Below are 25,220 nucleotides of genomic sequence, written 5' to 3'. Positions count from 1 at the left end.
ACAGTAGCACAGAATTTGACAAGAATATTATAATAAAAATAAAGAAAAATAGAAATATTCTTCCTCTGTCTCTGCAGCTCTTCATCTTCAGGACCATCAGCATGGACGCTGTGGACTCTGTGGACTCTGTGGACTCTGTGGACTTCACTCAGTGTGCGTCTCACGGCAGCTTCAGACATCGATGGCAGGAAACTGTTTACAACATGTTTCACTTCATCACTCTCTACGTGGTCCCTCTGCTGGTGATGAGCTGCTGCTACACCCGCATCCTGCTGCACATCCACCAGCAGCACCTGAGCGACACAGGTAGCTTCACCTGAACTACACCTGAACTACAACCTGAGACTACACCTGAAATACACCTGAGCTACACCAGAGCTATCACTGATGTAGCCTTCCCTCTCTCAGCAGGTGAGTCCCACCTGCGTCGTAGTGGCACCGACATCATCCCGAAGGCTCGGATGAAGACGCTGAAGATGACGGTGGTGATCGTGCTGTCCTTCGTGGTGTGCTGGACTCCCTACTACCTGCTGGGGGTCTGGTACTGGTTCCAGCCCGACATGCTGCGGATCATACCTGAGTATGTCCACCACGCCCTCTTTGTGTTCGGGAACCTGAACACCTGCTGCGACCCCGTCATCTACGGCTTCTACACGCCGTCCTTCAGAGCAGACCTCGCCGCCGCCTGTCGCTGGACCAGGAGCAGCGCCGATGATTCACCACAATCCCTCGACCGCATGTCCACCAGACACGGTCCTCAGAGCGAGGAGCGGCCGGCCGAGGACGACTGATTTAATCAGAGAATAAAGTCTAGCAACAGAGTCCTGCTTCCGGTCTTTGTGTGTTTACAGTTTTATCGCATGACCTCTGAGTACTGATGCCGTCGTTGATGAAGATAATGACGAAAAAATATGTCACTGGCCCTTTGTTTTTACCTCAGTTAGCGTTAAGTGTCAAAGCTAGACAGCTGCTACCAGCCCTGTGGCTACAGATGAGAAGGAAGTTAGCCCTTATATTGTGTTAGGGCCAAATTTGACCCGTTTGTAAGTTAAAAAGTGTAAAAAGTAAATTTTCTTTGTTTTTATGGGGACAAGAACAGAGGTTTTCCCACAGAAGACGTAAGGAGTGTAAATAGAAGGCTTATTGACCCTAACCCTTCATCCATAAGTTATAACTTTGGCTGTCAAAATCAATCAACATGGATTAATCCATCACGATTAATCTGATTATAAATTTTAACCCAATGAAACATTTGCGGCAGAACAACCTGAGCATGGACCCTCTGCTGATCTGAGTCATTTCTACTTGTTATAATAATAATAATAATAACTCCACTCAAACACTAGGTCGCGCTGTGTCTTTTCACCAGTTGGGTTTACTTTTGTTTCCACTTCCTGCTTCACTTTCAACAATGGAGTCTGAAATTTTGTCTGAATTTCACCGATAATTCGGCCATAGCTAACCGTTAAACCGACCAAAGCTGATTAAGTTTAGATGAAATGTAAGATTTACAAGGACCTATAGAGGACAGGTGGTTGGGTAAAGTGAAAACAAGAGTTTCACTGCTTGTACAGAAAATGTTTTTGTGATTTTAACAAAGCTAGAACAGTGCAAGCAGACACACAGCAGCAGCACAGAACCATTCCCAAAGACACTTAAAACAGTAGATCACACCCCCCATTTCTGCATGCGTCATCCACAGCCATTTCTTGCCTGTATTTATTATTATTATTATTATTATTGGTCCCAATATGTCAGGTAGGAACCATGCACAGGTTGCACAGGTGGCAAAGGGGAACTAATAAAGTGATGGTTGCTCTGGTAACAAGAAGCCTCCGTGTGTTTGTAGAACCGCAGGGTTTGAGTTGTACCCATAAACAACTGAACACATCGATGTGTATCTCCAGTTTTTATTTGTCTGAATTGTATATTTATATGTTAATGCTAAGATAATGTTAAGTTAGCACTGGAGGAGCTGTACTGTCTGATTAGAAGCCAAATGAATCCAGAGGCGGCTGTGATCATGGCTGGGGATTTCATAAACCATTCATAAACATCCCTACCACATACTGTGATATACTGGACCAGGTTTATTGTAACATCCCAGGAGCACAAGGCAACAGCATCCCCTCACTCTGGGATGTCAGATCACATATCTGTGGAGCTGATCCCTTCTTACAGACCTCTGATCTGCAGGACCAATCCCACCACCAGGACCATTCAGCATGGACTGAGGAGGCTTCATCAGCCTTACTGTGCTGTCCTATGTTCTCTTCTGCACTGATGCTGTCCTACCCACAAAGACAGTCACGTTTTTTCCCAAACAGAAGCCATGACTCTGACACCAGTCATCATGAAGCACACTGAGGACGCCATCCCTGCTGGCCTGGGTTTGTCTGCAGTTTGCCTACAGGGAGAACCATTCTGTAATATAATAGAATTTTAGACAGTGATATTACATGTCATGAAACATGAAACATGAAATCACTGTAACTGTGAAAATATGTGTGAAAACATTATATTTCTGTTCTTTTACAAAAAAGAAAAAAACATTAGAAATACAGATATTTATTGTTAAAATGTGTTCACAAATGTATCATAATTTTACAAATATTTGTCTGTTATTTAATTGGATAAACCGTAAAATTCAACAAAACTTAAAAATAAAAAAAAAAACATTTAAAATTACTGAGAAATTAATAGTAAAATAACTATTTAACACTGTAGGCTATTGTGTGTATATATATATACAATCCAATGTAAATCAAAAAAAAGAACGTAGGCAGAAGGCAAGTATCAAACTGAAGCTGAGTAATATTAGCTTTATTTACCACCATGCCTCTGACTTTACTCAGTCGGCAAAAGGCACCGAATCCACTAGCATGTCGTCAATTGAAATGTTAGCTAACTACGATGACAAAAGTAAGGCCCGGCGGCGGCGTCTGCCAGTGTTAGTCATAGATATATATCTATGACTGTTAGCAGTCAGCCAGACCAACCACTTTTTATTTTATTTACGCTAATGTTAGCTTAGCACTTAACAGTCAGTCATTATGTTTACTTTTGTGAACTGACTGATAGAGGCGGAGAGAAAGAGGAACAACACTTGTTTAGAGCTGCAACAATGAACAATAATCGATTATTAACCCTCTTCTACATTTTCACAAGTTTTTTGGCCATAACTTTTACTGCGTGTCTTGAAGTGGCATGATTTATGACTAGGCTAGGAAGCTGGATTTTATGGAACGTGTCAAAATGTCAAAGTCTTCTTTCCTGCTCCTACTCCTCCACTTGCAGGTGTCGCTACTGAGACATTTTAAGTGGATTTTCTTCCAAAGAAGAGAGAACAAATGTTTTATAAATGATACTGAGATTTGGTAATGGTTTATTTTAACCAGTTACTCTTTCTTAAAACTAATATTTTCGTCTTCCTCTTGCCTCTCACAAATATAGGAGGAGCGACCTACTCTGCCTTTTTTAAGGTTTATAAAATTTTAATTTTGGTGCAACACTAGTCAGTGGTCAACATGAAATTCAAAACAATACTGAGAAATATGTAAAGGATAAGCTAACGATCATCTTCTAGTTTATTGAGGGGAGATCTGCTAACACAGTTTAGGTCGACTCTTTCACAACCAATAGCATTTATTTTGATTTGGGCAAATTTCATGATTCATCTTTTTTTTTCTTTCTCTCTGCAGATAAGTGGTGAGAGTTGATTTCATGGCATAAACTTGTGGTTAAGAACTCCACTCCTTTCCATGCTGAACTGTACAGTGAAGCAGTGGCACTCAGTACAAAAGGGTCTTTCTGTGTTTAAACCAAGGTGAGGCACTTGAATTCAGACAGATTCAGCTCATGCTTGTGATGCAGGACCAGCATGTATACTTCATTGTTACACCTCATGATGTGTCCTATGTGCCAGCATTTGCATTGTATGAAGTGAAACAAGCATGAAATGTTGGACGCCTGAGCAGAAACTAAATCATTACCATTTGCCTGTGTACAAGCTTAGTGGGACAAGAGTAATTTCACTGAAGCATAGCACTGTTGACTCAGAGTCATCTGGAGTTTGAATCTGACAGTAACAGTATTTTTCATCCCTTCTAGTCCTCCTAGTCATGGATGCAGAGAGTCTGCTTCTGTCTTTCATCAAATCAGTGCCTAAACTGAGAGACCCTGAGCCTTTGCTGGAGCATCTGCAATGTTTAGGAGTTGAGGACCTGAGCTTCCTGCAGGAGAGTGACCTCCTTTCTGTCCTCAGACCAGTTGAAGCCAGGAAACGTTTGTCACTGCTCAAAGAGACAAGTATGTGTTTCAGTTTGTACAGAATAAACTTTCACATTAAAAAAATGTGCATAGTCAAAATCTACTTATTAGGTCAACCTGTTCTAATCAATGCAGTCCAATACAGCAGTTCTACTATGAATTATACTTCAAAGAATCTTCTCTACATTTTTGTTGATGTTTTGAAAAAGGTGATGACTATACACTACACCTTGTTCATCATTGATTTCATAGTGGGTCTTAGTGGTGGTGTACTACATTATATTGAGACAGGAACAGTTTAAAATATATCAATGGCTACTGAGGATATAATTATGTTAGGTAATAATATACTCAGATTGAGCTATGTGATGTCTGTGTTTAAATATTACTACTATCTGTCCTTTAATAAGGCCAACAACATGTCTTGGACAGTCCTCCAAGCAGCCAGAGCAACCAACAGTTGAGCAGAGCCAGTACCAGTACAAGTCCAGTAACACAGTCTGACCAGATACCCCTCTCTGGTGAGTACATGCATCTGTTGCACACAGTTACTCTTTTGGGTTATATGGGCTGAAAAATGACATAATCTACCTGTAACTTAGTGTAATATAGTACAATCAGCAGCAGTGAATTGACAGTGTGCTTATAAATCAGTATCATCAGTTGGGTCTATCTTCTCTAGATTCTGATTCGGTAGCAAATGACACACAACTAATGATGGGATGGGATTATGGGATTAACACAGGATACTTTATCACAATGTACAGAAAAAAATGACTTTTGTATCCAGCAGTAGCAATAGTTCCCCCAACAACAATATGTTGTTCATTTAGTTCCCATGTATAGTCAGCCTGGTGTGTATTTTCTTTGTAGTGTGTTATGTTGAGATCTTGCAAGCTTGTCTGTCCCAAAGCAACGGTATCATCTATAGTGGGACTCGTGTGACTGCTGTGGTGTTGGAAAACGTTGTATCTTCTTGCACCTTTATCCTGGTCCTGCCTCTTAAACTGTTATTAGCTGTTATTATTTAATAACCGCTAATGTTTTCTGTCTTCTCTTCAGGTGGTTACAGCTCAGAAACTGCAACCTCTCTATGATCAACAAGTAGTTCAAGTATGGACACCACACCTCCTCAGGTCCAGCCCGCTATTTATTGGACTTTTTGACCCCAGGTAAGCCAAACATGATTAAATCCCCGTTATGTATGGATAAATAACATTTAGTTTTCTCTGTAGCAGTTATTTCATTTCATAAATACAACACACTATGGGCCTAGCCTAGAGGTGAAAACGATATATGCAGTGTTATCTTCATTTTAGATGTCAAAGGGGTTTTGTGGCTCCCAGTGTTTTCTTTCCAACTGGCTTTTTGAGTGTTGAGGGTTGCAGACCCCTGGTATGACCCCCTAAACCCCTAAAGTATGGATTAATTTCCAGTGACGTTTCACCAAGTTTCTAATCAGTGTTGTGGATGTATGGTGACTTGTATGTAAATTGGTATTTTGTTTGTTTTTTGTTTCAGAACCAGTCATTTTAATTGAATAGATTTTTGAATATTGCTGTAATAATGGCTACCTGCTACAGTTGAATAAAAATACGGAGAATGGGAAATTGTAGCTGTTCTTGTTCAGCTTGGTCTCATTTTTTTTCTCATGTTCTCATGTTTTGAAAAGATCAAATTATTGTTGTATAGTGTTATATTACATCTAATCTAATATAGCCTACAGCCTTTTTAAATAAAATAATGCCATTAAAACACTAATAAGAGCACATTTCTGTAACTTTAAGCATTATTATTCATATTACAATGTTAATTTGCCATCTTTATGGGTAATTTCATTATTTTAAAATGTAAAATGTTTGTAATTAAACGTTAAAAACAACGTAAAACAATTAAATATCCATTTGATGTTTTCTAAAATTAAGAGTAAATTCTTGCAATCTAACCAAATATCTAGTTTTGCAACAGTTTTTTGACGTGTTTTGAAAGATTAATCACATTATTTTGTGTCATATACTGTTGTATTACATTAAATATAAATTATTATACAATCTCTTCCCATAAAATAATGTCATTAAAACCGATTAATAACAGCGAATTTCTGTAAATTTAAGCATTATTGTTCAGAATACATTTATTTACCATATTTCTAGGTCATTTAATTGTTTTAAAATGTGAAAATGTTTCTAATTAAACGTTAAAACAACCTGAAAATACGACAACACCTTGTTAAAATTACAAGTATAAACTGTATTTGAATTATGGAAAATAACTGTATTTTTACGAGAAAGTCGTAAACCTTCGCTCTGCTCCTGGATCAGTGACTTCCTCCCCAACAGGCCCCGGTGGTGAGGATAGGGAAGTCCACATCTACCTCACTGATCCCCAGCTTCTGCTCAGCCGCTCATTAACTTCCACAGGCCAACAGTCGAGAGCATCCTGTGTCTCAGTGTGACTGTGTCGTGCGGCAGTTGCACAGCGCAGGAAATAAGGACTTATATTGGGTGGTGAGGACAGCGCAGGGAATTGGTGGATGCCACTATATATTTTTACTTTGTTTTTCTTAAGGATGTTTTTTCTCTTCCATGAGTGCTATTTAAATGTCTGCATATTTATGTGTGCCTTTAAGCCAAGGTCTCTGCAAAATTTTGTTATGTTCTCATAATGACAATAAAGACTCTTGAATCTTGAATCCTTTTCTTTTTGTCTTGCTAAGTTAACTTTTATTTAATATTATGTGGCGCTGTTACAGCAGGTAAAATGTCTGTGTGCACTAATCACCAATAAAGAGATTCTGATTCTGATTCTGACCTATTAGCCGAGTTTAATCCAGGTGAAGACTTTCTTGTTTTGTCCAGACAGGATATAGGAATCATGATGGCTCTGTTGCTGTGACACAGGAACTTGCAGGTTTGTCTCACATTAATAATCAAGACGGACACGTCTAGTTTTATACTTCAGGTTCAGTTTTATTTGGTTTTTATTTGTCTCAACATCAGAGCAGAAATATTCAAAAACCAACAGGTCCAGTTCAGACATGTTGATGCTTTGTACAGGTTAGAAGCAGTTTAAAGCTCTGGGTGTTTTTATTTCATGGCAACAGAGAAAAGACATCAGTCACATTAAAGCATCACTGTTCTCATTGGTTCTAGCGTCAACTTTCTAAACTATGTCTTAGTTTTAGTTTCTACTGAAGAGCTTCATCCAGCTTCTACAAACATTTTACATCATTCAGCTACAGAAAAAAAGAAAAAGTAGGAAAACATTATTATTATTATTATTATTAGAAAAAGAAATTTAAATTCATTTTGGCAGCGACAGAAAAATAACAACTAGAAGAAAAAAGTTCTAGAAAAATCACGACCAAAAGTATCATGAAGGCAGCGACGTCCTTCGACCCCGAGGACGACTTCAGGACACGAGGACACGAGTCTTTAGTCTTAATCTTTAGATTTAATCGTTAGGTTTAATCTTTAGACTTAATTTTTAGATTTAATATTTAGATTTAATATTAGGGTCGTGGATGAATCGTCCTCAGAGTCGACGCGTCTCCTTCAAACCAAACAAACTGAAGTCACAGACTTTAAAACATCTCAGGACAAACTACTGAATTATTTCTGAGCTCTTGGTCGTCGTGTTCCTGTCACTCATTTATTTGGTCATTCAAACTCATCCTGACATGTATGAAAATAGAAATTCTTTTGGTTGTGTTTGTTCTTCGACTCTCGACCAGGAAGCAGAGTGAAAACAAACATGAAGTGGTGAACAACTCTTTCTCTTTGGACGACGTTCAGCTTCTTTTAAAGTATTTTTGGCTGAAACTACAGAACATTATTCAATCATTAAGACACCAGTGACCACCACAATAAACATCACGAGACACGGAGACGTCAGGACTCGAGTCCATTGCTTTGTTTGTGGAGGACCAGGATCCTCTGGAGGTCCTGGACCTGGATCAGGATCCGGTCTCAGTGGGACAAATTCAGACAAACAGTCCAAAGGGTCAAAGGTAAACTCAGGTTCAAACAAAGCAGGAGGACGTGGAGGTTCAGGTCAACGAGCAGCAGGAGGCGACAAGTCTGAGGTAGATCTCTTTGGAGAGGGGGCAAATTGGGGGGGGGGGTTTGACTATCAACTTCCTAAACTTTCTGAACTTTCTGAATTTAGGCCAACTTGGTGAAAGGAACAAACTCTAAAACAGCAGAAGAAGAATCTCCACTGGGACCAGAGACCTAAGATACCCCCTTTTGGTTCTGGATCCTCCATCAGACCCATGGTGAACCCTCTTAAGACCTGGTCTTTAGTCTCTGGTCAGACCAGTGAAAATTCGGCACCGTTGGCAATGAAATAAAATGACTGAACTCTTTTGGTTTCAACAGGAAACAACCAGACAAGGTCACAAGGTTGTGAGGTCATGTGACGAATCAGAAGCTTTTGTTCCAGTTTGAACACAAACTTCAGGAACTGGGTCCTCAAACACCTCTGGGTTAGGGTTCATCAGTAATTAAAGGCTGTAAGGAAGAAGAGGAGGAGGAGGAAGAGGAAGAGGAAGAGGAGGAAGAGGAGGAAGAGGAAGAGGAGGAGGAAGAGGAGGAGGAAGAGGAGGAGGAAGAGGAAGGGGAAGAGGAGGAGGAAGAGGAAGAGGAAGAGGAGGAGGAGGAGGAGGAAGAGGAAGGGGAAGAGGAAGAGGAAGAGGAAGAAGAGGAGGAAGAGGAAGAGGAGGTGGAGGAGGAGGTGGAGGAGGAAGTGGGGCTGTTTTATCCGGTGCCTGGTTGGTTGAGTGGAGTTGGTTCAACCATGACCATGACTGGAGGAGGGGCGGAGTCACACCTCTGTGGGTGGAGACAAGACAGTTTATGAGAGAGATGATAACCACTTTAGCAACTTTAGTGAGGTTATAATGAGGTTACGGGGAGGTTAAAGGTTATAATGAGGAGATAACGACGTTATAATGACGTTATAACGTTGTTACAGGTTGCAGGGGTTCAGTTATAACGAGTTTTAATGATTAGAGTTACAGGTTATAATGGTACAGAGGTATAGGTTAAGAGGTTATAACATACGTTTAAGGTTATAATGAGTTTATAGGGAGGTTACAGGTTATAATGGGGTTACAAGGAGGTTATAGGTTATAAGGAGGTTATAACGAGGTTATAAAGGTTAATATAAGGGAGGTTAAGTAAATGGGTTACAGAGGAGGTAACAGAGTTACGGTAATAACGGGTTAAGTTAAGGAGGTTATAGGTTATAAGAGGTTATAACAGGTTATAAGGTACAGGAGGTATAGGTTATACGAGGTAAGAGTTAAAGGTTACGGGATCAGGTTATAACGAGGTTAAAAGGAGGTTACCTGGCTCAGCTCCAATACCTCTGGTTGGCCTTTATGGCCTCGGACAGTATCCATGGTGGGCGGAGCCTCCCAGTGAGAGGACTTCCTGCAGAATATACTGAACAGAGAGAGGATGAGGAAGATGATGTGATGAAGGTAATGACGATGATGATTTTTAATTGAAAAATGCATACAACCAGGCGTCCCAAACTGTGTCATTTGGACACATTGTGAATAAAAAGGCCATAACTTTTGAATGCAATCATAATCTTGGGCGTGGATTTTTATGGAACTAAAAGCAGTTTTTGGACTGAATTACAACTGAAATGAACAATTTGGACCCTTATTGATAATATTGATTGTTGGATCGATATGAGACTTTTCTGGTGAGTTTATGCTTGTTTCTCGTTTTACTTGTTTTGAACAAAATGTGTTGGTTGTGTCGGCTGTGTTGGTTAAATCCTATAATGACGTATTTGTTCAAAAATATACTGCCGTCCCATATATAACCCAGCAGAACGTTAAGGGCTTAATGGCCTTTGTTAGACCATCGATCATTCCTGGTTTAAAACTAGGATTCTGACAATTAGGAGCGTAGGTAGACACACCCTTTTTCTGCTTCAGAAAATATCACAAAGTGTTTCATGCACAACAAAATCATCCTTAAAGCACCTAGAAGGTAGATTTAATGCATGGCTGCTACAGGAGTCTCTGTGGCAGACTGAGGACAGACTGAGGAGTGACTGCTCTGTCATTGATGATGATTATGATGAAGATGATGAAGGTACCTGCGTCGGTATCCCAGCAGGATGAAGAGGAAGCAGCAGAGGATGCAGGCGAAGCCGCTGTGGAGGCCGACGAGTAGAGTCGACATCGAAGCTTCAGATTGGTCACAGTTACAGCTCGGCCCAGCTGAGACACACAGGTTAAAGAGGTCCGGGTGAGGGGGTCAGGGGGTAATGGGGCGTCAGGGGATCATGTTGGTCATGGGGGTTAGGGTCTTACCTGCTGCAGAGTTTCCTCCCTCGGCCAGAGACACCAGACGTCGGGTAGATGGACTGTCTCCATTACCGTTAAAAGCCACCAACTGGATCTCATACACCGACGCCGGCTCTGGAGGAGGAGGAGAAGAAGATGCAGATGAAGAAGAAGAAGAAGAAGAAGAAGAAGAAGAAGAGAGGAGGAAGATGAACAGGTACTGACCCAGGTGGGAGAAGGTGTGGGTGTTGATGTGTCCAGGGAAGGTCTCCTGCCCCCGTTCATCTGGGTTGGAAACTCCGTGGTACTCCAGCCTGAAACCCTCCAGCGCTCCCGGTTTACCTGGCAGTTCCCAGTACACCTGCATGGCCGTCTGGTTCAGCACCTTGGTGAAGAAACTGGGAGGACTGGGAACTGTGGGACAGAGAGACATTTAATGACCTTTGACCTTTAGATTGTATTAGTCCAACAGTCAAGACGAGTTTTTTAAACCCTTCACAGACTCTCACTGAAATACTTCTACAGTTCAACCCTAGAGTTTTAGTTTACAGACAGAAGAAGATTGTTTCCCTGTGTTAAATCCAGATGAATGAATCTCCCATATTTGCTTCCTTGTCCTTAAACAAATGTAAACATGGATTTAGAGCATAGGTGCCAAACTTGGCCCGCAGTGTAATTATATTTGGCCCGTGAGACCAAATACCAAATGACTACTGTAGCTGGTGCCCTGGTATTATACAGCGCATGTACTGTTCATACTATAAATCCCAGAATCAGGGCAAGTCCTGTAAACACTCTCTTCTCTGTTGACAGTAGTCACAGTGTCCTCATGCTACTACTGGCGCCGCGCTACACCCCCAAAAAATGGCAAAAAGAAAGGCAGAAAACAGGAACTTTCTGTACAGGTGGGAGGCACAATATCTGCTCACATGTATAAAGACAGACCAGTTTGTCTCGTATACAGAGACAATGTGGCTATAACCAAGGAATACAACATCAGACGACACTATGGAACGAAAAACCACGACAAGTACAAGGAGCTGGACATGACTCGAGCGCCCGGAAAGTAGAAGAGGTGAAGTTTGGTTTCACAACAGACTATGTTCACAAAATCAGTCCGGCCCTTTAACGAGGGAGAGTTTGTGACAAGCATTTTTAAATGTGAGCCTGAACAGAAACACAGTAGCTGATTGCACATGTGATCTTGCCATCAACCTGTATGACCAGCTGATGGAAACTCGTGGACTCAGATCTGTGTGTTACGGTGGAACTTTTTGGATTAAAACCAACACATAGCACAACCACAGGACAGGAAACCTTTGAAGAGGTTTACAAGTGTGTAACTGAAATGAAGCTGCCATTAAATAAACTTGTGGGATTAACGATAGATGGTGCACCAGCGATGTGCGGCCATGGTTTCATGTTCATTGAAGGATATTATTATTAGTTAATGGGTTTATTGATATTATTGTTGTTAAACTTATTATTAGCCTGTGGGAAAAAAGACTCCTGCTCCAAATGAAAACATGGGCATATGATTTATATTTAAATTTTATTTAAAAATTGAATGCCAATGATGTGTGTTTTTTTTGTTTGTTTATTTTAATTTGAAATCGGACTTTGCATTTGTGCAATATTTGCAATATTAAGTTATATGTTGGATAGAATTAAGCTTTGTTCCATATTCAGTGTTTAAGCAAAACTTCCAAACTTCCATATGAAAAAGGTCATTGTTATATCTGGAGGAAGATTGTTTTCAATAAATGTCAATGTTGGCCCACGACTTTGTCCAGGTTTTAAATGTTGGCCCACTGTGTATTTGAGGTTGACACCCTGATTTGTCACATTAGAACATCAGAGCTGATTCAGACACTTGTCAAAATCATCACATTAGAAACATTAGGACACTTGTTCTTCTTCATGGTTCCTAATAAACCAGATCAGAGGGGGACCTTGTAGACCACATTAGACCCTGATTAGACCTGACAATGTTTCCTGGATCAATGAAAACCACATGACACTAAACCTCACTCAGAGGAACCAGGAACCACGTTACCACATGTGGTTCCTGGTCTGTGGAGGTTAAAGACCTCTAAGTAAAGTAAGTCCTCCCTCCCTGCAATTCATGATTTTCAGAGGATAATTCACACTTTTATTACCACTTATTTAGAGTTCTGTAACTCTCTAACAAACCTAACTGAACATTGGGCTGGACCGGTCATCAATACGCCACCTGCAGGCTGAACAGAACATAGCAGCTCATCTTTTAGGGTGATAAGTGAGGGACCAGTACTGACCTCCGCCCAGCGTGGTGGAGCTGATGGTGTTGGACTGCTGGCTGCCCCCCAGAGCAGAGTAGGCCTTCAGGTAGATGGAGTAGGTGGTGGCAGCTTCCAGGTTGTTGAACTCGTGTCTGAAGGTGGTTTTACTGACGGCCTCCTGCAGCTCAGCGCTGTCTGGCTCTGACGAGGTCAGATACATTACATTACATTAGAGTAGATTCAACTTTCTTGTCATTCCACATATAGACATATATATATACATATATATATACATATAGACATATATATATGAAGACGCCGCATTGAGCAGGTTGGTCCGTTGCTGTGATACGTCAGCACATCCTCCATATTGGATGTGGCAGATTTGCCCCATAAACTAATAAGAGACAATGGACTGAACTTCATAAAGCTTCTTTCCACAAAGTGCTTTAAGTTAATGTCTCTTATTCACCCATTCACACACACACACACACACACACACACTAATATATTAGGGAAACAGACACCAAAAAACAACACATGCAACTTTTAAAGTGATGATTCTAAATGTTTACTCCTTTTGTGAAGGACATATGTAGCACCAAACCATGCATTTTTCTAATGTTTTTATGAGTGTTTACAGTGTTACTGTGATGATAAATATTGAAATGTTTATATTTAACATCTAATCTGTGTCTGTCCCACTAAACATTAGGTCCACAACGTGTCAACTAGGTCCAATATTTGAACGTCTAACCATGACCTGATTTGGACATCAGACTAGGTCACTTTTTTGGAGGTCACATAGACGTCTAAGACAATATATCTCAATATATACATGTCTCTCGTATATATGTCTATGCTCCGATTGCTCCACTTTGCCACATCCAAAATGGCGGCGATGTTAATGTACAATTCAGCCCTCAATGCAGCGTCTACGTATATAAGTCTATGATTCCACATGTTCGGGACCAGATCAACTAAATCCAGTTTATCAGCAGTTAGAGCTGGAGCACAGATAGCGTGGGATATGAGAGGTGTATATACCTATATATTTATAGCAGATGGACAATGTTTACAGATGGAAACTATGTAGACTACAGGTGAGACCATATGTACAGATGAGAGAGCAACATATAAACAATGACTGACCGAGAAACTACGAACATATTCTACAGATGGATTAAATGTTAGTCGACTATAAACAGGAAGTAGAACATGATGCGCATAATAAATAAATACAGATGAAATGAGAATAAAATAAATAATAAGAAGTAGCTACCTAATGAAACTAGTGGAACATTTGGTCCATAGTCCTGAGCAAACAGATTTTTAAGTTTAAAGTTTTGATAGTGGGGTAAAGCTAAGACCACCAACTCTAGGGCCGGGCCAGAGTTCTACTGGAATACTGTTTTGTGACTCCTACATTTATATTAGCATTTCCAGGGACGGGATAACAGCTGGAGACCACGTGGTCAGATAATCGCAGACCACCTTCATATAATCTGGGCTCGTCCCTTCATTCAACCATTTTGACCAGAACTTGAAAATTAGACAATGTTGGGTCTGAAAGTCGATTTTTCTTTTATTAAACTGTATTTGGGTAAAATCCCAGATATGGACCAAGACAACTATCTTTATATCGAGCAGGAAGGCCATTACACAAAAAAAGACTGCAGACAAGTCCGCCAACAATGAACGACTGGATCACCACTGAGCTTCTCTCTGAGATCAGTTTAGAAAATACTGGGGAAGGTGGACTTCATATTCTTTAATGTTTGATGTAACTCATTGTCTGTGATTGATCACACTAATTAGCACTAACTCATCATTAGTCTAATAGAATAACTGCCTTTTTCATTTTTTCACCTCTCGTTCCAATATCAATACGACAATATGGCCGATGTCTTCCTGCCTGTTCTCTTACACTCCACCAGTCAAACGTTTGGACACAACTCCCCAGTGAACTGAATGAGAAGTTGTGTCTAAACTTAAGTTTTTCTTTGTTTGTACTGTATTCTCTGTCTAGATTTTGCTCTTTGTTTTTTTATTATTAAACTTAATAAAAAAGAAAGTTTCGAGAAGAGATGGTGGTATAACAGTCTGGTCCACGAGGGAATGAGGAGGCCAGATGTCAGATTCTAGATTCTTTAACCAGTGAAGCTCAGACTCTGGCCCCAGCCTCTTACCCCCCAGACGTCTGATGTGCAGGACGTATCCGATGATGGACTCGCCGCCGTCCTCCGTCGGCCGGTCCCAGGTCAGCTGGAGGCTGCTGGAGCTGAGGGCCGAGGCCCGGAGCCCAGCGGGGGCCTCTGGCAGTTCGGGCCCCTGGCTGATGGAGAGACGGGCGCTGGCCTGGTTGGTGCCGGCGCTGTTCTCAGCGATGCACTGGTAGATGGCCTCATCGTGGGGGACGATCCTGGTGATGGCGAGGGTCCTGCAGGGCAGAGAGATGCAGATCAGAGAACTTTATTTACCCCAACAGGACGATTCATCAAGTCCCATCCACAGTCAACCAGTCAAATAAACAAACAAGACAAGGAACCAACAATAATAATCAGTCAGTGCTCATTAAGATCAATAAACCAGTAGCAGAGATCCAATAAATGAATAAATAAAACCTTAAACCAGAAGGACTAAGAGAGGAGGCGTTCGCTGGGTTAGGTTCACTCACGTGTTCCCGTTGGTCAGCTTCACGTTGCCTCCAGGACTCAGCAGTTTCCCGTTCTTCAGCCAGATGAGGTGCGGTTCAGGGACGCCAGAGGCTGTGCAGCTGAAGACAGCGCTGCCCCCTGGTGGTCTGGAGACAGACTGAGGCCACTGGACGAACTCTGGGGGAGCTGGAGAGACACCAGACCATCAACCCGTCTCCTAGACCCGTCCCAGCTACAGAATGTCTAGATAACTCCGTGTTATTCGTGGTGATGTTCGCTATTACACCCAACTATCATTCCTACGGATATACTGTATATTCTTCCTTCTATATTTCTTGTTTAGTTTTTTTACTTACACTATTTGCTATTTTATTTTATTTTACTATCTTTTAATCGTTTTTTTGCTTAGCTGTCGTTTTACTCGTGGTTTTTCAGAGTGTTTCTTTTATGGGCAATTAAGCTACTGAGACCAAGTCATTTCTCTTGTGAATGATTAAAGTCTAAATCTATATCAAACAGATTAATGTGTATTTATTAACATAAAATGAGCCTCAGTCTTTAATAATCCTCTTCTAGAACCAGTTGTTTTAACTACAGACTGGTTTCCAACCTTCCCTTTGTTTCTAAACGTCTAGTTGAAGTTGTTGTCGATGGTTTAAATGTTCCATCGTTTCCTAAAGACCTCATGGGACCAGATCTTCTCAAAGTTCAGGTCTATTTGTGGTTCCTAGAGGTTCTAGAGTAGAATGGGAGGTAGAGCCTCCAGCTTCCAGGACCCTCTCCAGTCTGGGTCCAGGACTAAGACTTTCCTCTTTGATAAATCTAGAATAGTTCTGGTTCTGGTTGAGGTCCTGAAACTATTTGTGTTGTTATAATTATTATTATTTCTGCAGCGTAAACTTGAACATCACTTTGACCTTTGACCCCTCCATCAGACAGACAGACAGGTGCTGTCTCCCTCCGTCTGTCTCCGTGGCAACACACACACTAACACACACACACACACACGCACACACAGACAACATCCTGAAGCCCCTCCCCTTCCACTCTAAATGTAAAGAGGGGGTCAGAGGTCAGAGGTCAAGGGCTGAATAGGAGCCATTCATCACTTTTGGGGAGGTGGGGGTAACTGAGCTACGAGATGACAAAACACACAGAAACAACTTTATATTATTTATATTATTGATGTCATTTAAACATTATAAACGGAGACGCTTAAACGTTTCTGTTTCTTCAGAATTGCTTCATAAAAAATATTTGAAACCGTTCAAGTACTGAAAATCGACAAAGAACCAACCACAAGAAATATGAGCCAATAACACATCAGATACTAAACCACAGTCCATCAGTGTGAAGAGAAACTGTGTCATGGAGGAAGACAAGGAGCCCAAGAACACCAGTGGTTCTCCAGAAGAACCAGATGAATGTTTAGGAACAAGTCAAAGTCCTGACCTTCATCCAGTAGAAATGATGATGAGAGGAAACCACCAACATCTCACAACTCAACTGGTTCTGATCTGATTAATGGATCAGATTAGACCCTGATCAGCTGTTACAGGAACATTTAGTCTGAAGGACTCACAGACTCACTCACTGGACACAAGGACTCAACAACATGATCAACACTGGAGCAGTTTCAGAGAATATACAGACTCTCATCATTTTTATGAAGAAATGCAGAAAACTGTGAAAGACCAGTAACATTAAAACATCTCCCTAAATGTATAAATAATGTAAATATATAAAGAATCTAAATATTTACTTATATAAATGTGTATATTCTAGTAAATGAACGAATAAATAATGTAGTAATGTAATAGTGTGTGATAATGAACCTGATGAACTCTTTTATTTATTTAACGCTCACAGACGGCGTTTCTGTGGGAAGAAAGTCCTCATTGTGAAGTGGGACTCTTCTCATGCTAATGCTAATGCTAATGAACTCAGTCACTCACAGAGAATGAGCCTGTCTGACCCCTGACCCCTGAACCCCCCCCCCCCACACACACACACACACACACCATCCCCCGTCCGTCTGAGCTGCAGCTGAGAGGAAACAAACGTCGGCCTGATGAAGAGTTTATCATCATCATCATCACTGCTCTTTATTCACACAGCTGCTTTTCACAATAGTGGGAAAATTCAGACCTATGATCTATTATCATCTATTATCACATCATCTATTATCACTGGCTGCACCTACAACAACACAACACACTGTTGTGTTGTTGTGAGATGAACTGGGTCAATATGATGTGATCTTATCTCTGTCTCTGTCTTATAGTCGGCTACTGTTAGTTCTTCATGAAAATAATGAAGAACTCTGTGGTTGTTGTGTGTCTGTGGTTGTTGTGTGTCCGTGGTTGTTGTGTGTCCGTGGTTGTTGTGTGTCTGTGGTTGTTGTGTGTCTGTGGTTGTTGTGTGTCTGTGGTTGTTGTGTGTCTGGGGTGTTTTCTGTGTTGTTTTTGTCCGTGTTGTTGTGTCTGTGGTTGTTGTGTGTCTGGGGTTGTTGTGTGTCTGTGGTTGTTGTGTGTCTGGGGTTGTTGTGTGTCTGTGGTTGTTGTGTGTCTGGGGACTACCTTGGACCACCAGGCGTCCCAGCGCCGTCCTCCTGGCTCTACTTCCCGGGCGATTGGCTGAACAAACATAAACTCCTGAATGCTGCAGAGTCGCATCAGAGATCATCAGGTTCCCAGTTCCCAGAACCTGGATCCCTTCCACCCCGATGGACCGACCATCTGAAAGACACAGGACCGGGACCAGGGTTAAGACCGGGGACCAGGACCAGGACCAGGACCAGGACCAGGGTTAAGACTGGGGACCAGGACCAGGACCAGGACCAGGGTTAAGACGAGGGACCAGGTAAATATGTGATGAGGGGCTTGTTACCAAGGCGACTCCAGGACACAATGGGGCGGGGGTTTCCCGTGGCGATGCATTCCAAGATGGCTGTCTGGTGGACGTTGATGGTCAGGTTCTGGGGCCCGGACAGGATGACGGGTTCCTGGTAGATCCTTGATCCTGCAACTGAACCACAAAACTTCAGCATCAGAGTTCTGAAGGTTTTTCTCCCTTAGTTTGGTCCTCAGGTGGGTTCAGGTGGGTTCAGGTCAGTTCGGGTCAGTTCATGTGGGTTCAGGTGGGTTCAGGTGGGTTCGGGTCAGTTCGGGTCAGTTCATGTGGGTTCAGGTGGGTTCAGGTGGGTTCAGGTGGGTTCGGGTGGGTTCAGGTGGGTTCAAGTCGGTTCAGGTCAGTTCAGGTGGGGTCAGGTGGGTTCGGGTGGGTTCGGGTGGGTTCAGGTTGGTTCAGGTTGGTTCAGGTGGGTTCGGGTGGGTTCAGGTGGGTTCAGGTGGGTTCAGGTGGGTTCAGGCTGGTTCAGGTGGGGTCAGGTGGGTTCGGGTGGGTTCGGGTGGGTTCGGGTCGGTTCGGGTCGGTTCGGGTGGGTTCAGGTGGGTTCAGGTTGGTTCAGGTGGGTTCAGGCTGGTTCAGGTGGGGTCAGGTGGGTTCGGGTGGGTTCAGGTGGGTTCGGGTGGGTTCGGGTGGGTTCGGGTGGGTTCGGGTCGGTTCGGGTCAGTTCGGGTCGGTTCGGGTGGGGTCTTACCAGTGACGGACAGCTGGGCCTCATGGCTGTAGCGAGTGTTAGCGATGTTTGAGGCCATGCAGCGAAACAAACCAGCGTCAGTCCGCCGGACACCAGTGATCTGCAGCACGCCGTTGGGAAGTAAAGTGTACCTGAATGCAACACAACACCTTGAGTGCAACTTAAAAAAATACATAAATAAACAACTGGACATTTTTAAAGAAAAAGAAGTGGAGTTTCTGTTCCTGTCCAGGTCTCAGTGTTGTGTTATGTCCATAGCGTTAGACAAGATGTTAAAAAAGTTGACAAAGGAATAACAGCTTTGTGTCCACTTGTAGATAACACAACATGTTAAATCATTTAGACAATTTAAAAATGTGTCTGGATTGGAACATGGAGATTTAGACTGATATCTTCAATTAAAAGACTTTTATGAGACAGAAGTTCAGAAGGAAATGATGTGATTGAGGTGTTAACAGACGACTACAAGCAAAGAATATTGAAGAATATTCTGTAAACGGTTCACAGGTTTATTGAAGCACACAGAGGAAGTGAAATGGGAAAAGAATCTAATCTGACTTGTCTGGGAGTGGTTGGTCTCCATAAATAAGACCCCACACACTTTCAGCTGGCTCTAAAAGATGGAGGAAGTTTTTTTTTTTTCTATTATCACACTAAAAATTCTAAATATAAACAATTGGGTCAACAACAAGACTGTTGGAGACGACTGAACACAACCACTCCTATATATACTGGTCATATATTAAAGTACAAACACTCTGATCCATGGGGGAAAGTTTTGGATCCAATATTCCTAAAGGTGCCAGTATATTTCTGTAGGACTGATACCAGATGGTGTAACAGGTAAAGCTGATCAGGATGTTAGAAAGTCGTTACCAGAACCCAGACTAAGCTACTGGAACGGGTCGTATATTCAGCACCTGTGAGTGAATGAGCAAACTCTGCATCTACAGATGTAATGTTACGTAACACCACATGCTAAGAGCAAGCTAACTGTGCTAACCTCGGGTCGTCGATGCTTAACGGGCGTCGGTCTCTCTGCCACGTGATGCTGGCCTCTGGAATCCCATTCACCTGACAGGTAAGTCTGGCCACGCCCCCTTCATCCACAGCCACTGACTCTGGGTGTGACAGGAACTTAGGGAGGGCTGGGGGGGGGGGGGGCATGTTACAGTGGGTTATTTATGTCATAACTATGTTGTGTGATAGTAAGTTTATAGTGTGTTGGTTGTTTGTTTGTTTATAGTGTGTTGTTTGTTTGTTTGTTTGTTTGTTTATAGTGTGTTGTTTGTTTGTTTATAGTGTGTTGGTCGGTGAGTGTGTTTGTAGCGTGTTGTGACTCACATGCTAGCTGCACGCGGGCCTTGCGGCTGATCAACATGCCGTAGCGGTTCTGGGCGGCGCAGTCGTATTCTCCAGCGTCCGTCTCGTTGGACTCTCGTCTCTTGGAGAAGTTCCTGATGAGCAGAGTTCCGTTCTCCATCACCTTGGACCGGACGCTGGCCGCCACCGGAACGCCGTTCCGTCTCCAGGTGATGGAAATTGGCCCCTCCCCCTCCACCTGACAGTCCAGCATTAGGGGGCGGTCCCTTACTGCGATGACATCACTGGGCTCCTTGAGGAAGGCGAGCTCCGAGGCCCCAAGAACACCTGTCAGGAAGCGGGTCCGTTAGAGTCCTGGTTCTGAGCCGACTCAGCCCGAAGAAAACACAATGAGGCAGTGACGGGTTGATGATGTCGACCAATGACCATCTACATGTGGTACTCACTGAGATGAAGATGAGGATGAAGAAAAGGATGATGATGAAGATGAAGATGAGGATGAAGGAGGATCCTCTGCTGGTGACAGGAACAGGAAACGGGTCCAGGTCGTTGGGGCAGCAGCTTCAGCAGGAAGTTCCAGATGTTAATAATAAATAAAGGAATGGAGGAGTCCAACCCTCACAGGGAACCAGTCGCACTTACAGCCGGCTACATGGACAATGCCCCCCCCCATACACCCCCCACAGGCCTTCTCCATATTCACAAAACACATGTGGCTTTACCCAGATCCCCAGTGAGGGTAAAGAGCTGGTCCATGGTTCCACACACGGGACGAAAACCACATCATTCCTCCTCGATCTGTGGTTCAACTATCGATCGGACCCTGTTTTCCAGAACCATCAAGTTGGAGACACGAAGGGGGTCGGGGGGGGGGGGTTTTATAGGTGGATGGTTTCGTTTTGCTGACGAGTTCCTTTACATCAGAAACAGAAGTAAGGTGGGAATTAGAGAAGAGAGGAAGAGGAGGAGGAGGAAGATCAGACCCCATTTACTGATGGATCCAGGAAGAGGTCGGGGTGGATGGAGGACCAACTGAGCCATGAGGACTCTGAGAATAAAGTGACAGACGTGGGCAAATAAACTCATTTCAGATTCAAGTTGCACTTGAACCCTGCCCCCCCCTCTCACCATCAATGAGTGTGCAAACAGACGAGGAGGAGGGTTCAATGACCTCTGACCTCTGAGCCTCAGGCAGCTGGAGGAGGGTTCAGTCTCTCTCTGCCTTCAGTTACCATCTTATTTATTAGAAACGTTTGTTTAGACATGTGACCTCAAGCTGCTACTAATAAACATTTATTAATGTTAATAAATGTATATTAAGGTTGAGAATGTTTATAAGTGTTCAGGTTTATTAAAGTTTAGTAACGTGTATTAAAGTTTACGAGTGTTTACATATACAAAATATTTACAAAAACTAGAAGATGAGAAATTAGAGAAGTGAATTAAAGTGAATACAAAATATATTCCAGTGTGTTATTTATTAACATTTGTATCAATATGTATTTGTATTTATTTTATTCATCAATAACAGCCAGAAGCTCTGACTTGACTGATGAACGTTTCCTCCTCATCTGTTTCCAGCACTTTTCAACTTGATCTTGGTTGAGGTGACTTTCCCAAGACCCCCCCTCCACGACCCCCATCCCCCTCCACCACCACCTCACCCCTCCTCCACCATCAGACCAGACTCAGATGACAATGCCCCCCTCCCCCCCCCCCGAGAGCCCCAGAGCCCCCAGACCCTAGACCCCCAGATATCTGCACTGCACCCCCAGAACTGTGACCCGTCCTCCCCGTCTCCTCACAACAATACAGACAACAGAGGACAACCAGACACCCCCCTCCCACACCCTCCCCCCACACCCCCCCACCCCCCCAAATCCCCACAAACACACAGACCAGCGAACACAACAAACATCTGCTAGACATCGAACACGGCGTTCTTTATCCTCTGTGTCCTCTGTGTCCTCAGTGTCCTCTGTGTCCTCAGTGTCCTCTGTGTCCTCTGTGTCCTCAGTGTCCTCAGTGTCCTCTGTGTCCTCGGTGTCTAACTTCACACCAGGAAAACCCAACTGGGTCAGACCCGTGAGTCAGGCTCATGTGGAGTTGCTCCAGGTTCATCTCATCTACGACCGGTTCTGATCTAACCACCAGGACCAGAACCTCTGTGGTCTCTGTCACATGGGTCCGGACCCGGTCCAGAACTGGTCCAGACCCGGTCGGGTCTACATGTCCAACATATCATCAGTTTCCTTAGAAAACAAATAAACTTGAAGCTTCACAAATTAGCTCAGAAAAACTGCGTCCACAAGAGAAGACGCCAGAGTCCTGGTCTACATCATCTGGACTTCAATGGGTCATTGTGAATCCAGGACCAGGACCAGGACTAGATCCAGGTGAGTATCAGGTCATTTCCAGACTCTAGTTATGTGACCTCCTGGTGACTAAAACCTAAACTCCAGACATTTAGAGCCGAACGTCTTCTACAAACACAACGAGTCCAGATGAGTTTGATTCAGCTTTGGACGGACGTGGATCTTAGAGGACAGAGGACGGAGGACAGAGGACAGAGGACAGAGCAGAGTGGAGCTACCATCCACCTCCAGGCCAACCTGCCCTGACCACAAAGGGTTCAATTCAAAAAAGTAAGAAAGCAGCAGATGAGGAAGTCATGTGACCTGGGAGGAACTACAGGAAGTGGTTGGACAGAAAGAATCATTTAATGAACAGATGCTTGATCACATGGAGTTTTCAGTCTTTCACCTTGTGTCGTATTCCACCAATAAGTGGGTTGATGGGCTTGTCAGGGACGTCCAAGGTCTGAACACAAGTGAACCTAAAGGACGGTCCCTCAAACTGGACTTTAAAACCACCAAAACTGAGTGGAAAGTTCTGAGAGAAACTACTGACATTTAAAGATCTCATCCTCTCAAAGGCCTGATCCTCCTCTGACACACCTGATTCAAATGAATAGCTCCTCATCTATCACGAGGACTTCTCCAACCAAGAGGGCTACACCTCCTCCCTGCTACGAAGGAGCTACGCCAGAGGACAGAGGACAGAGGACACACATATCTACATCCTACTTTCTAAAGTCAAATCCAGAATTGTCTTCATCTTTCTTCCACTCTGTAAAACATTTACAATCCTTGTGATCCTGGATTTTGGCCACGTCATCTACAGAAACACCTCCAAACATCTTCTCAACTAACTGGACGTCATCTACAGACTGTCCCCTTTGTCCCCTGTAGTTAGTGGCCTTCCCTCCACTCTCTCATTCATTGGTACCGGTTCATTTATAAAACCAGAACAGTCAAAACCCGGTTTACACCCACCTCCTAGTGAATCTCCATTAGACTGAACACAACCTACATCCCAGTAAATATATTCATTTAAACGTCCGATAACTACGACTACATCAACTAAACCATCCTCATCTTCTCGTGTGTCTGTGTGTTTATGTGTTAATGTGTGTGTGTGTGTGTGTGTGTGTGTGTTGTTCTCAATTAACTCACCTGGATAAATAAAGGTGAAATAAATAATACAATAAGGTCAGAGGACGTCGGTCCCATAAGCTGATACTTTAATACTGTGATACTTTGATACTTTGATACTTTAATACTTTAACTTTGATATTGTGATACTGATACTTTGATACTTACTGACTTCAGATTCAGGACTAAATCATTAAGCTCCATCTGTGTCTTCATCACTCACAGACAGGAGGAGGAGGAGGAGGAGGAGAAGCTTTGTAATTGAGGAGCAGAGCCCCCCCCCCCTCCTCCCCCCTTCTCCCCCAACCTTGACCTCTAAATCCCTAAAGGTCCTGAGAGTCTCTCTGTCTCTGGTGATGTCACACACCAGACTCTGACCGTGAACTTCACGGTCTCATCTGGGGACAATAACCCCCCCCCCCCACACACACACACACACCCCCCCCCCCCCACATAGTGAAATGAACCCCCTCCATGAACCCTGAGAACCAGACCCACGTCCTCGTCTCCATCTGTCCATCATCAGATCAGCTGGTGAAGATGAAGATGACTTCATCATCATCATCACCATCATGTTAACAAATACATAAGTAAAACACAGAGAGGAGGAACGGAAGGAATAAAAGAGGAGGAGAGGAGGAGAAGAAGGATGAAATAAAATAAAAGGAGAAGAACGGATGGTAGGACTTTAAATGTGTTAAAGAGGAATCAGACCTGAGCAGGAGAACATCGTCATCATGATCATCATCTTCATCATCATCTTCACCCAGTTCCACGTCTTCTTCATGTTCAGATTAAATCCAGATCATCAGACTGTCAAACATCAGCCGCTCCAAATAAAAACACAAATTAATCCTCCTCCTCCTCTTCTTCTTCTCTGGAAGCTGCTCAGCCTCCAGGAGTCTGACTCCAACTGACCTGCATCTACAGCCTGGAGGGGTGGAGTCTCTGATGGAGGGGGCGTGGTCTCTGGTGAAGGGATCAAATCTCGTGTGGAGGGGGAGGAGTCTCTGGTGGAGAAACCACCTGGTGGTGTTCTCTGCTGGATGGTCTGGAGGGTCTGGAGGGTCTGGAGGGTCTTGGAGGGTCTGGAGGGTCTGGAGGGTCTGGAGGGTCTGGATGGTCTGGAGGGTCTGGAGGGTCTGGAGGGTCTGGATGGTCTTGGAGGGTCTGGAGGGTCTGGAGGGTCTGGAGGGTCTTGGAGGGTCTGGAGGGTCTGGATGGTCTGGAGGGTCTTGGAGGGTCTGGATGGTCTGGAGGGTCTGGATGGTTGAGGTCTGGAGGGTCTGTGGTCGAGGTCTGTGGAGG

General features: G+C 43.3%; 2 protein-coding genes across 5 annotated transcripts in view; one reads left to right on the top strand and one right to left on the bottom strand.

The window, feature by feature from the left end:
* Positions 1-1,825, top strand: part of gnrhr1 (gonadotropin releasing hormone receptor 1) — a 5,634-nt gene extending 3,809 nt beyond the window's left edge. For 2 of the 4 annotated variants that reach the window (XM_047597778.1, XM_047597776.1), the window contains exons 3-4: positions 78-306; positions 412-1,825. In XM_047597778.1, the coding sequence (XP_047453734.1) occupies positions 78-306; positions 412-791 (609 nt within the window). In that variant the 3' untranslated portion in view covers positions 792-1,825. Of the gene's footprint in view, positions 1-77; positions 307-408 lie in introns of all 4 variants that reach the window. The other 2 variants (XM_047597777.1, XM_047597775.1) reach the window with 1 other exon arrangement.
* Positions 1,826-7,233: 5,408 nt separating this feature from the next.
* LOC125016528 (immunoglobulin superfamily DCC subclass member 3-like) lies at positions 7,234-24,842 on the bottom strand. The gene is made up of 14 exons (XM_047599060.1): positions 24,627-24,842; positions 20,440-20,745; positions 20,099-20,243; positions 19,096-19,226; positions 18,384-18,521; positions 18,074-18,232; positions 15,515-15,680; positions 15,027-15,277; positions 12,874-13,038; positions 10,802-10,990; positions 10,604-10,711; positions 10,387-10,510; positions 9,620-9,716; positions 7,234-9,101 (listed from the first exon to the last, which is right to left on the bottom strand). Exons 1-14 carry the CDS (start codon positions 24,697-24,699, stop codon positions 9,027-9,029), a joined length of 2,127 nt encoding a protein of 708 aa, XP_047455016.1. The 5' UTR covers positions 24,700-24,842; the 3' UTR covers positions 7,234-9,026.
* Positions 24,843-25,220: the final 378 nt, after the last annotated feature.

The sequence above is a fragment of the Mugil cephalus genome, chromosome 11 (assembly GCF_022458985.1).
Source record: "Mugil cephalus isolate CIBA_MC_2020 chromosome 11, CIBA_Mcephalus_1.1, whole genome shotgun sequence".
Classification (NCBI taxonomy): domain Eukaryota; kingdom Metazoa; phylum Chordata; class Actinopteri; order Mugiliformes; family Mugilidae; genus Mugil; species Mugil cephalus.
Note: the sequence above shows the minus strand (reverse complement) of the source record. Positions and strands in the feature narration are given on the sequence as shown.

What these genes read in the sequence shown, in the direction of transcription:
- LOC125016528 (XM_047599060.1), bottom strand. Translation starts at nt 24,699, where the DNA reads ATGAAGAAGACGTGGAACTGGGTGAAGATGATGATGAAGATGATGATC. An exon ending in CCACACCTTCTCCCACCTGG is followed by an intron (nt 10,712 to 10,801) that starts GTCAGTACCTGT and finishes CTCCTCCTCCAG; the next exon opens with AGCCGGCGTCGGTGTATGAG. An exon ending in CTGCTGGGATACCGACGCAG is followed by an intron (nt 9,717 to 10,386) that starts GTACCTTCATCA and finishes CTCTCTGTTCAG; the next exon opens with TATATTCTGCAGGAAGTCCT.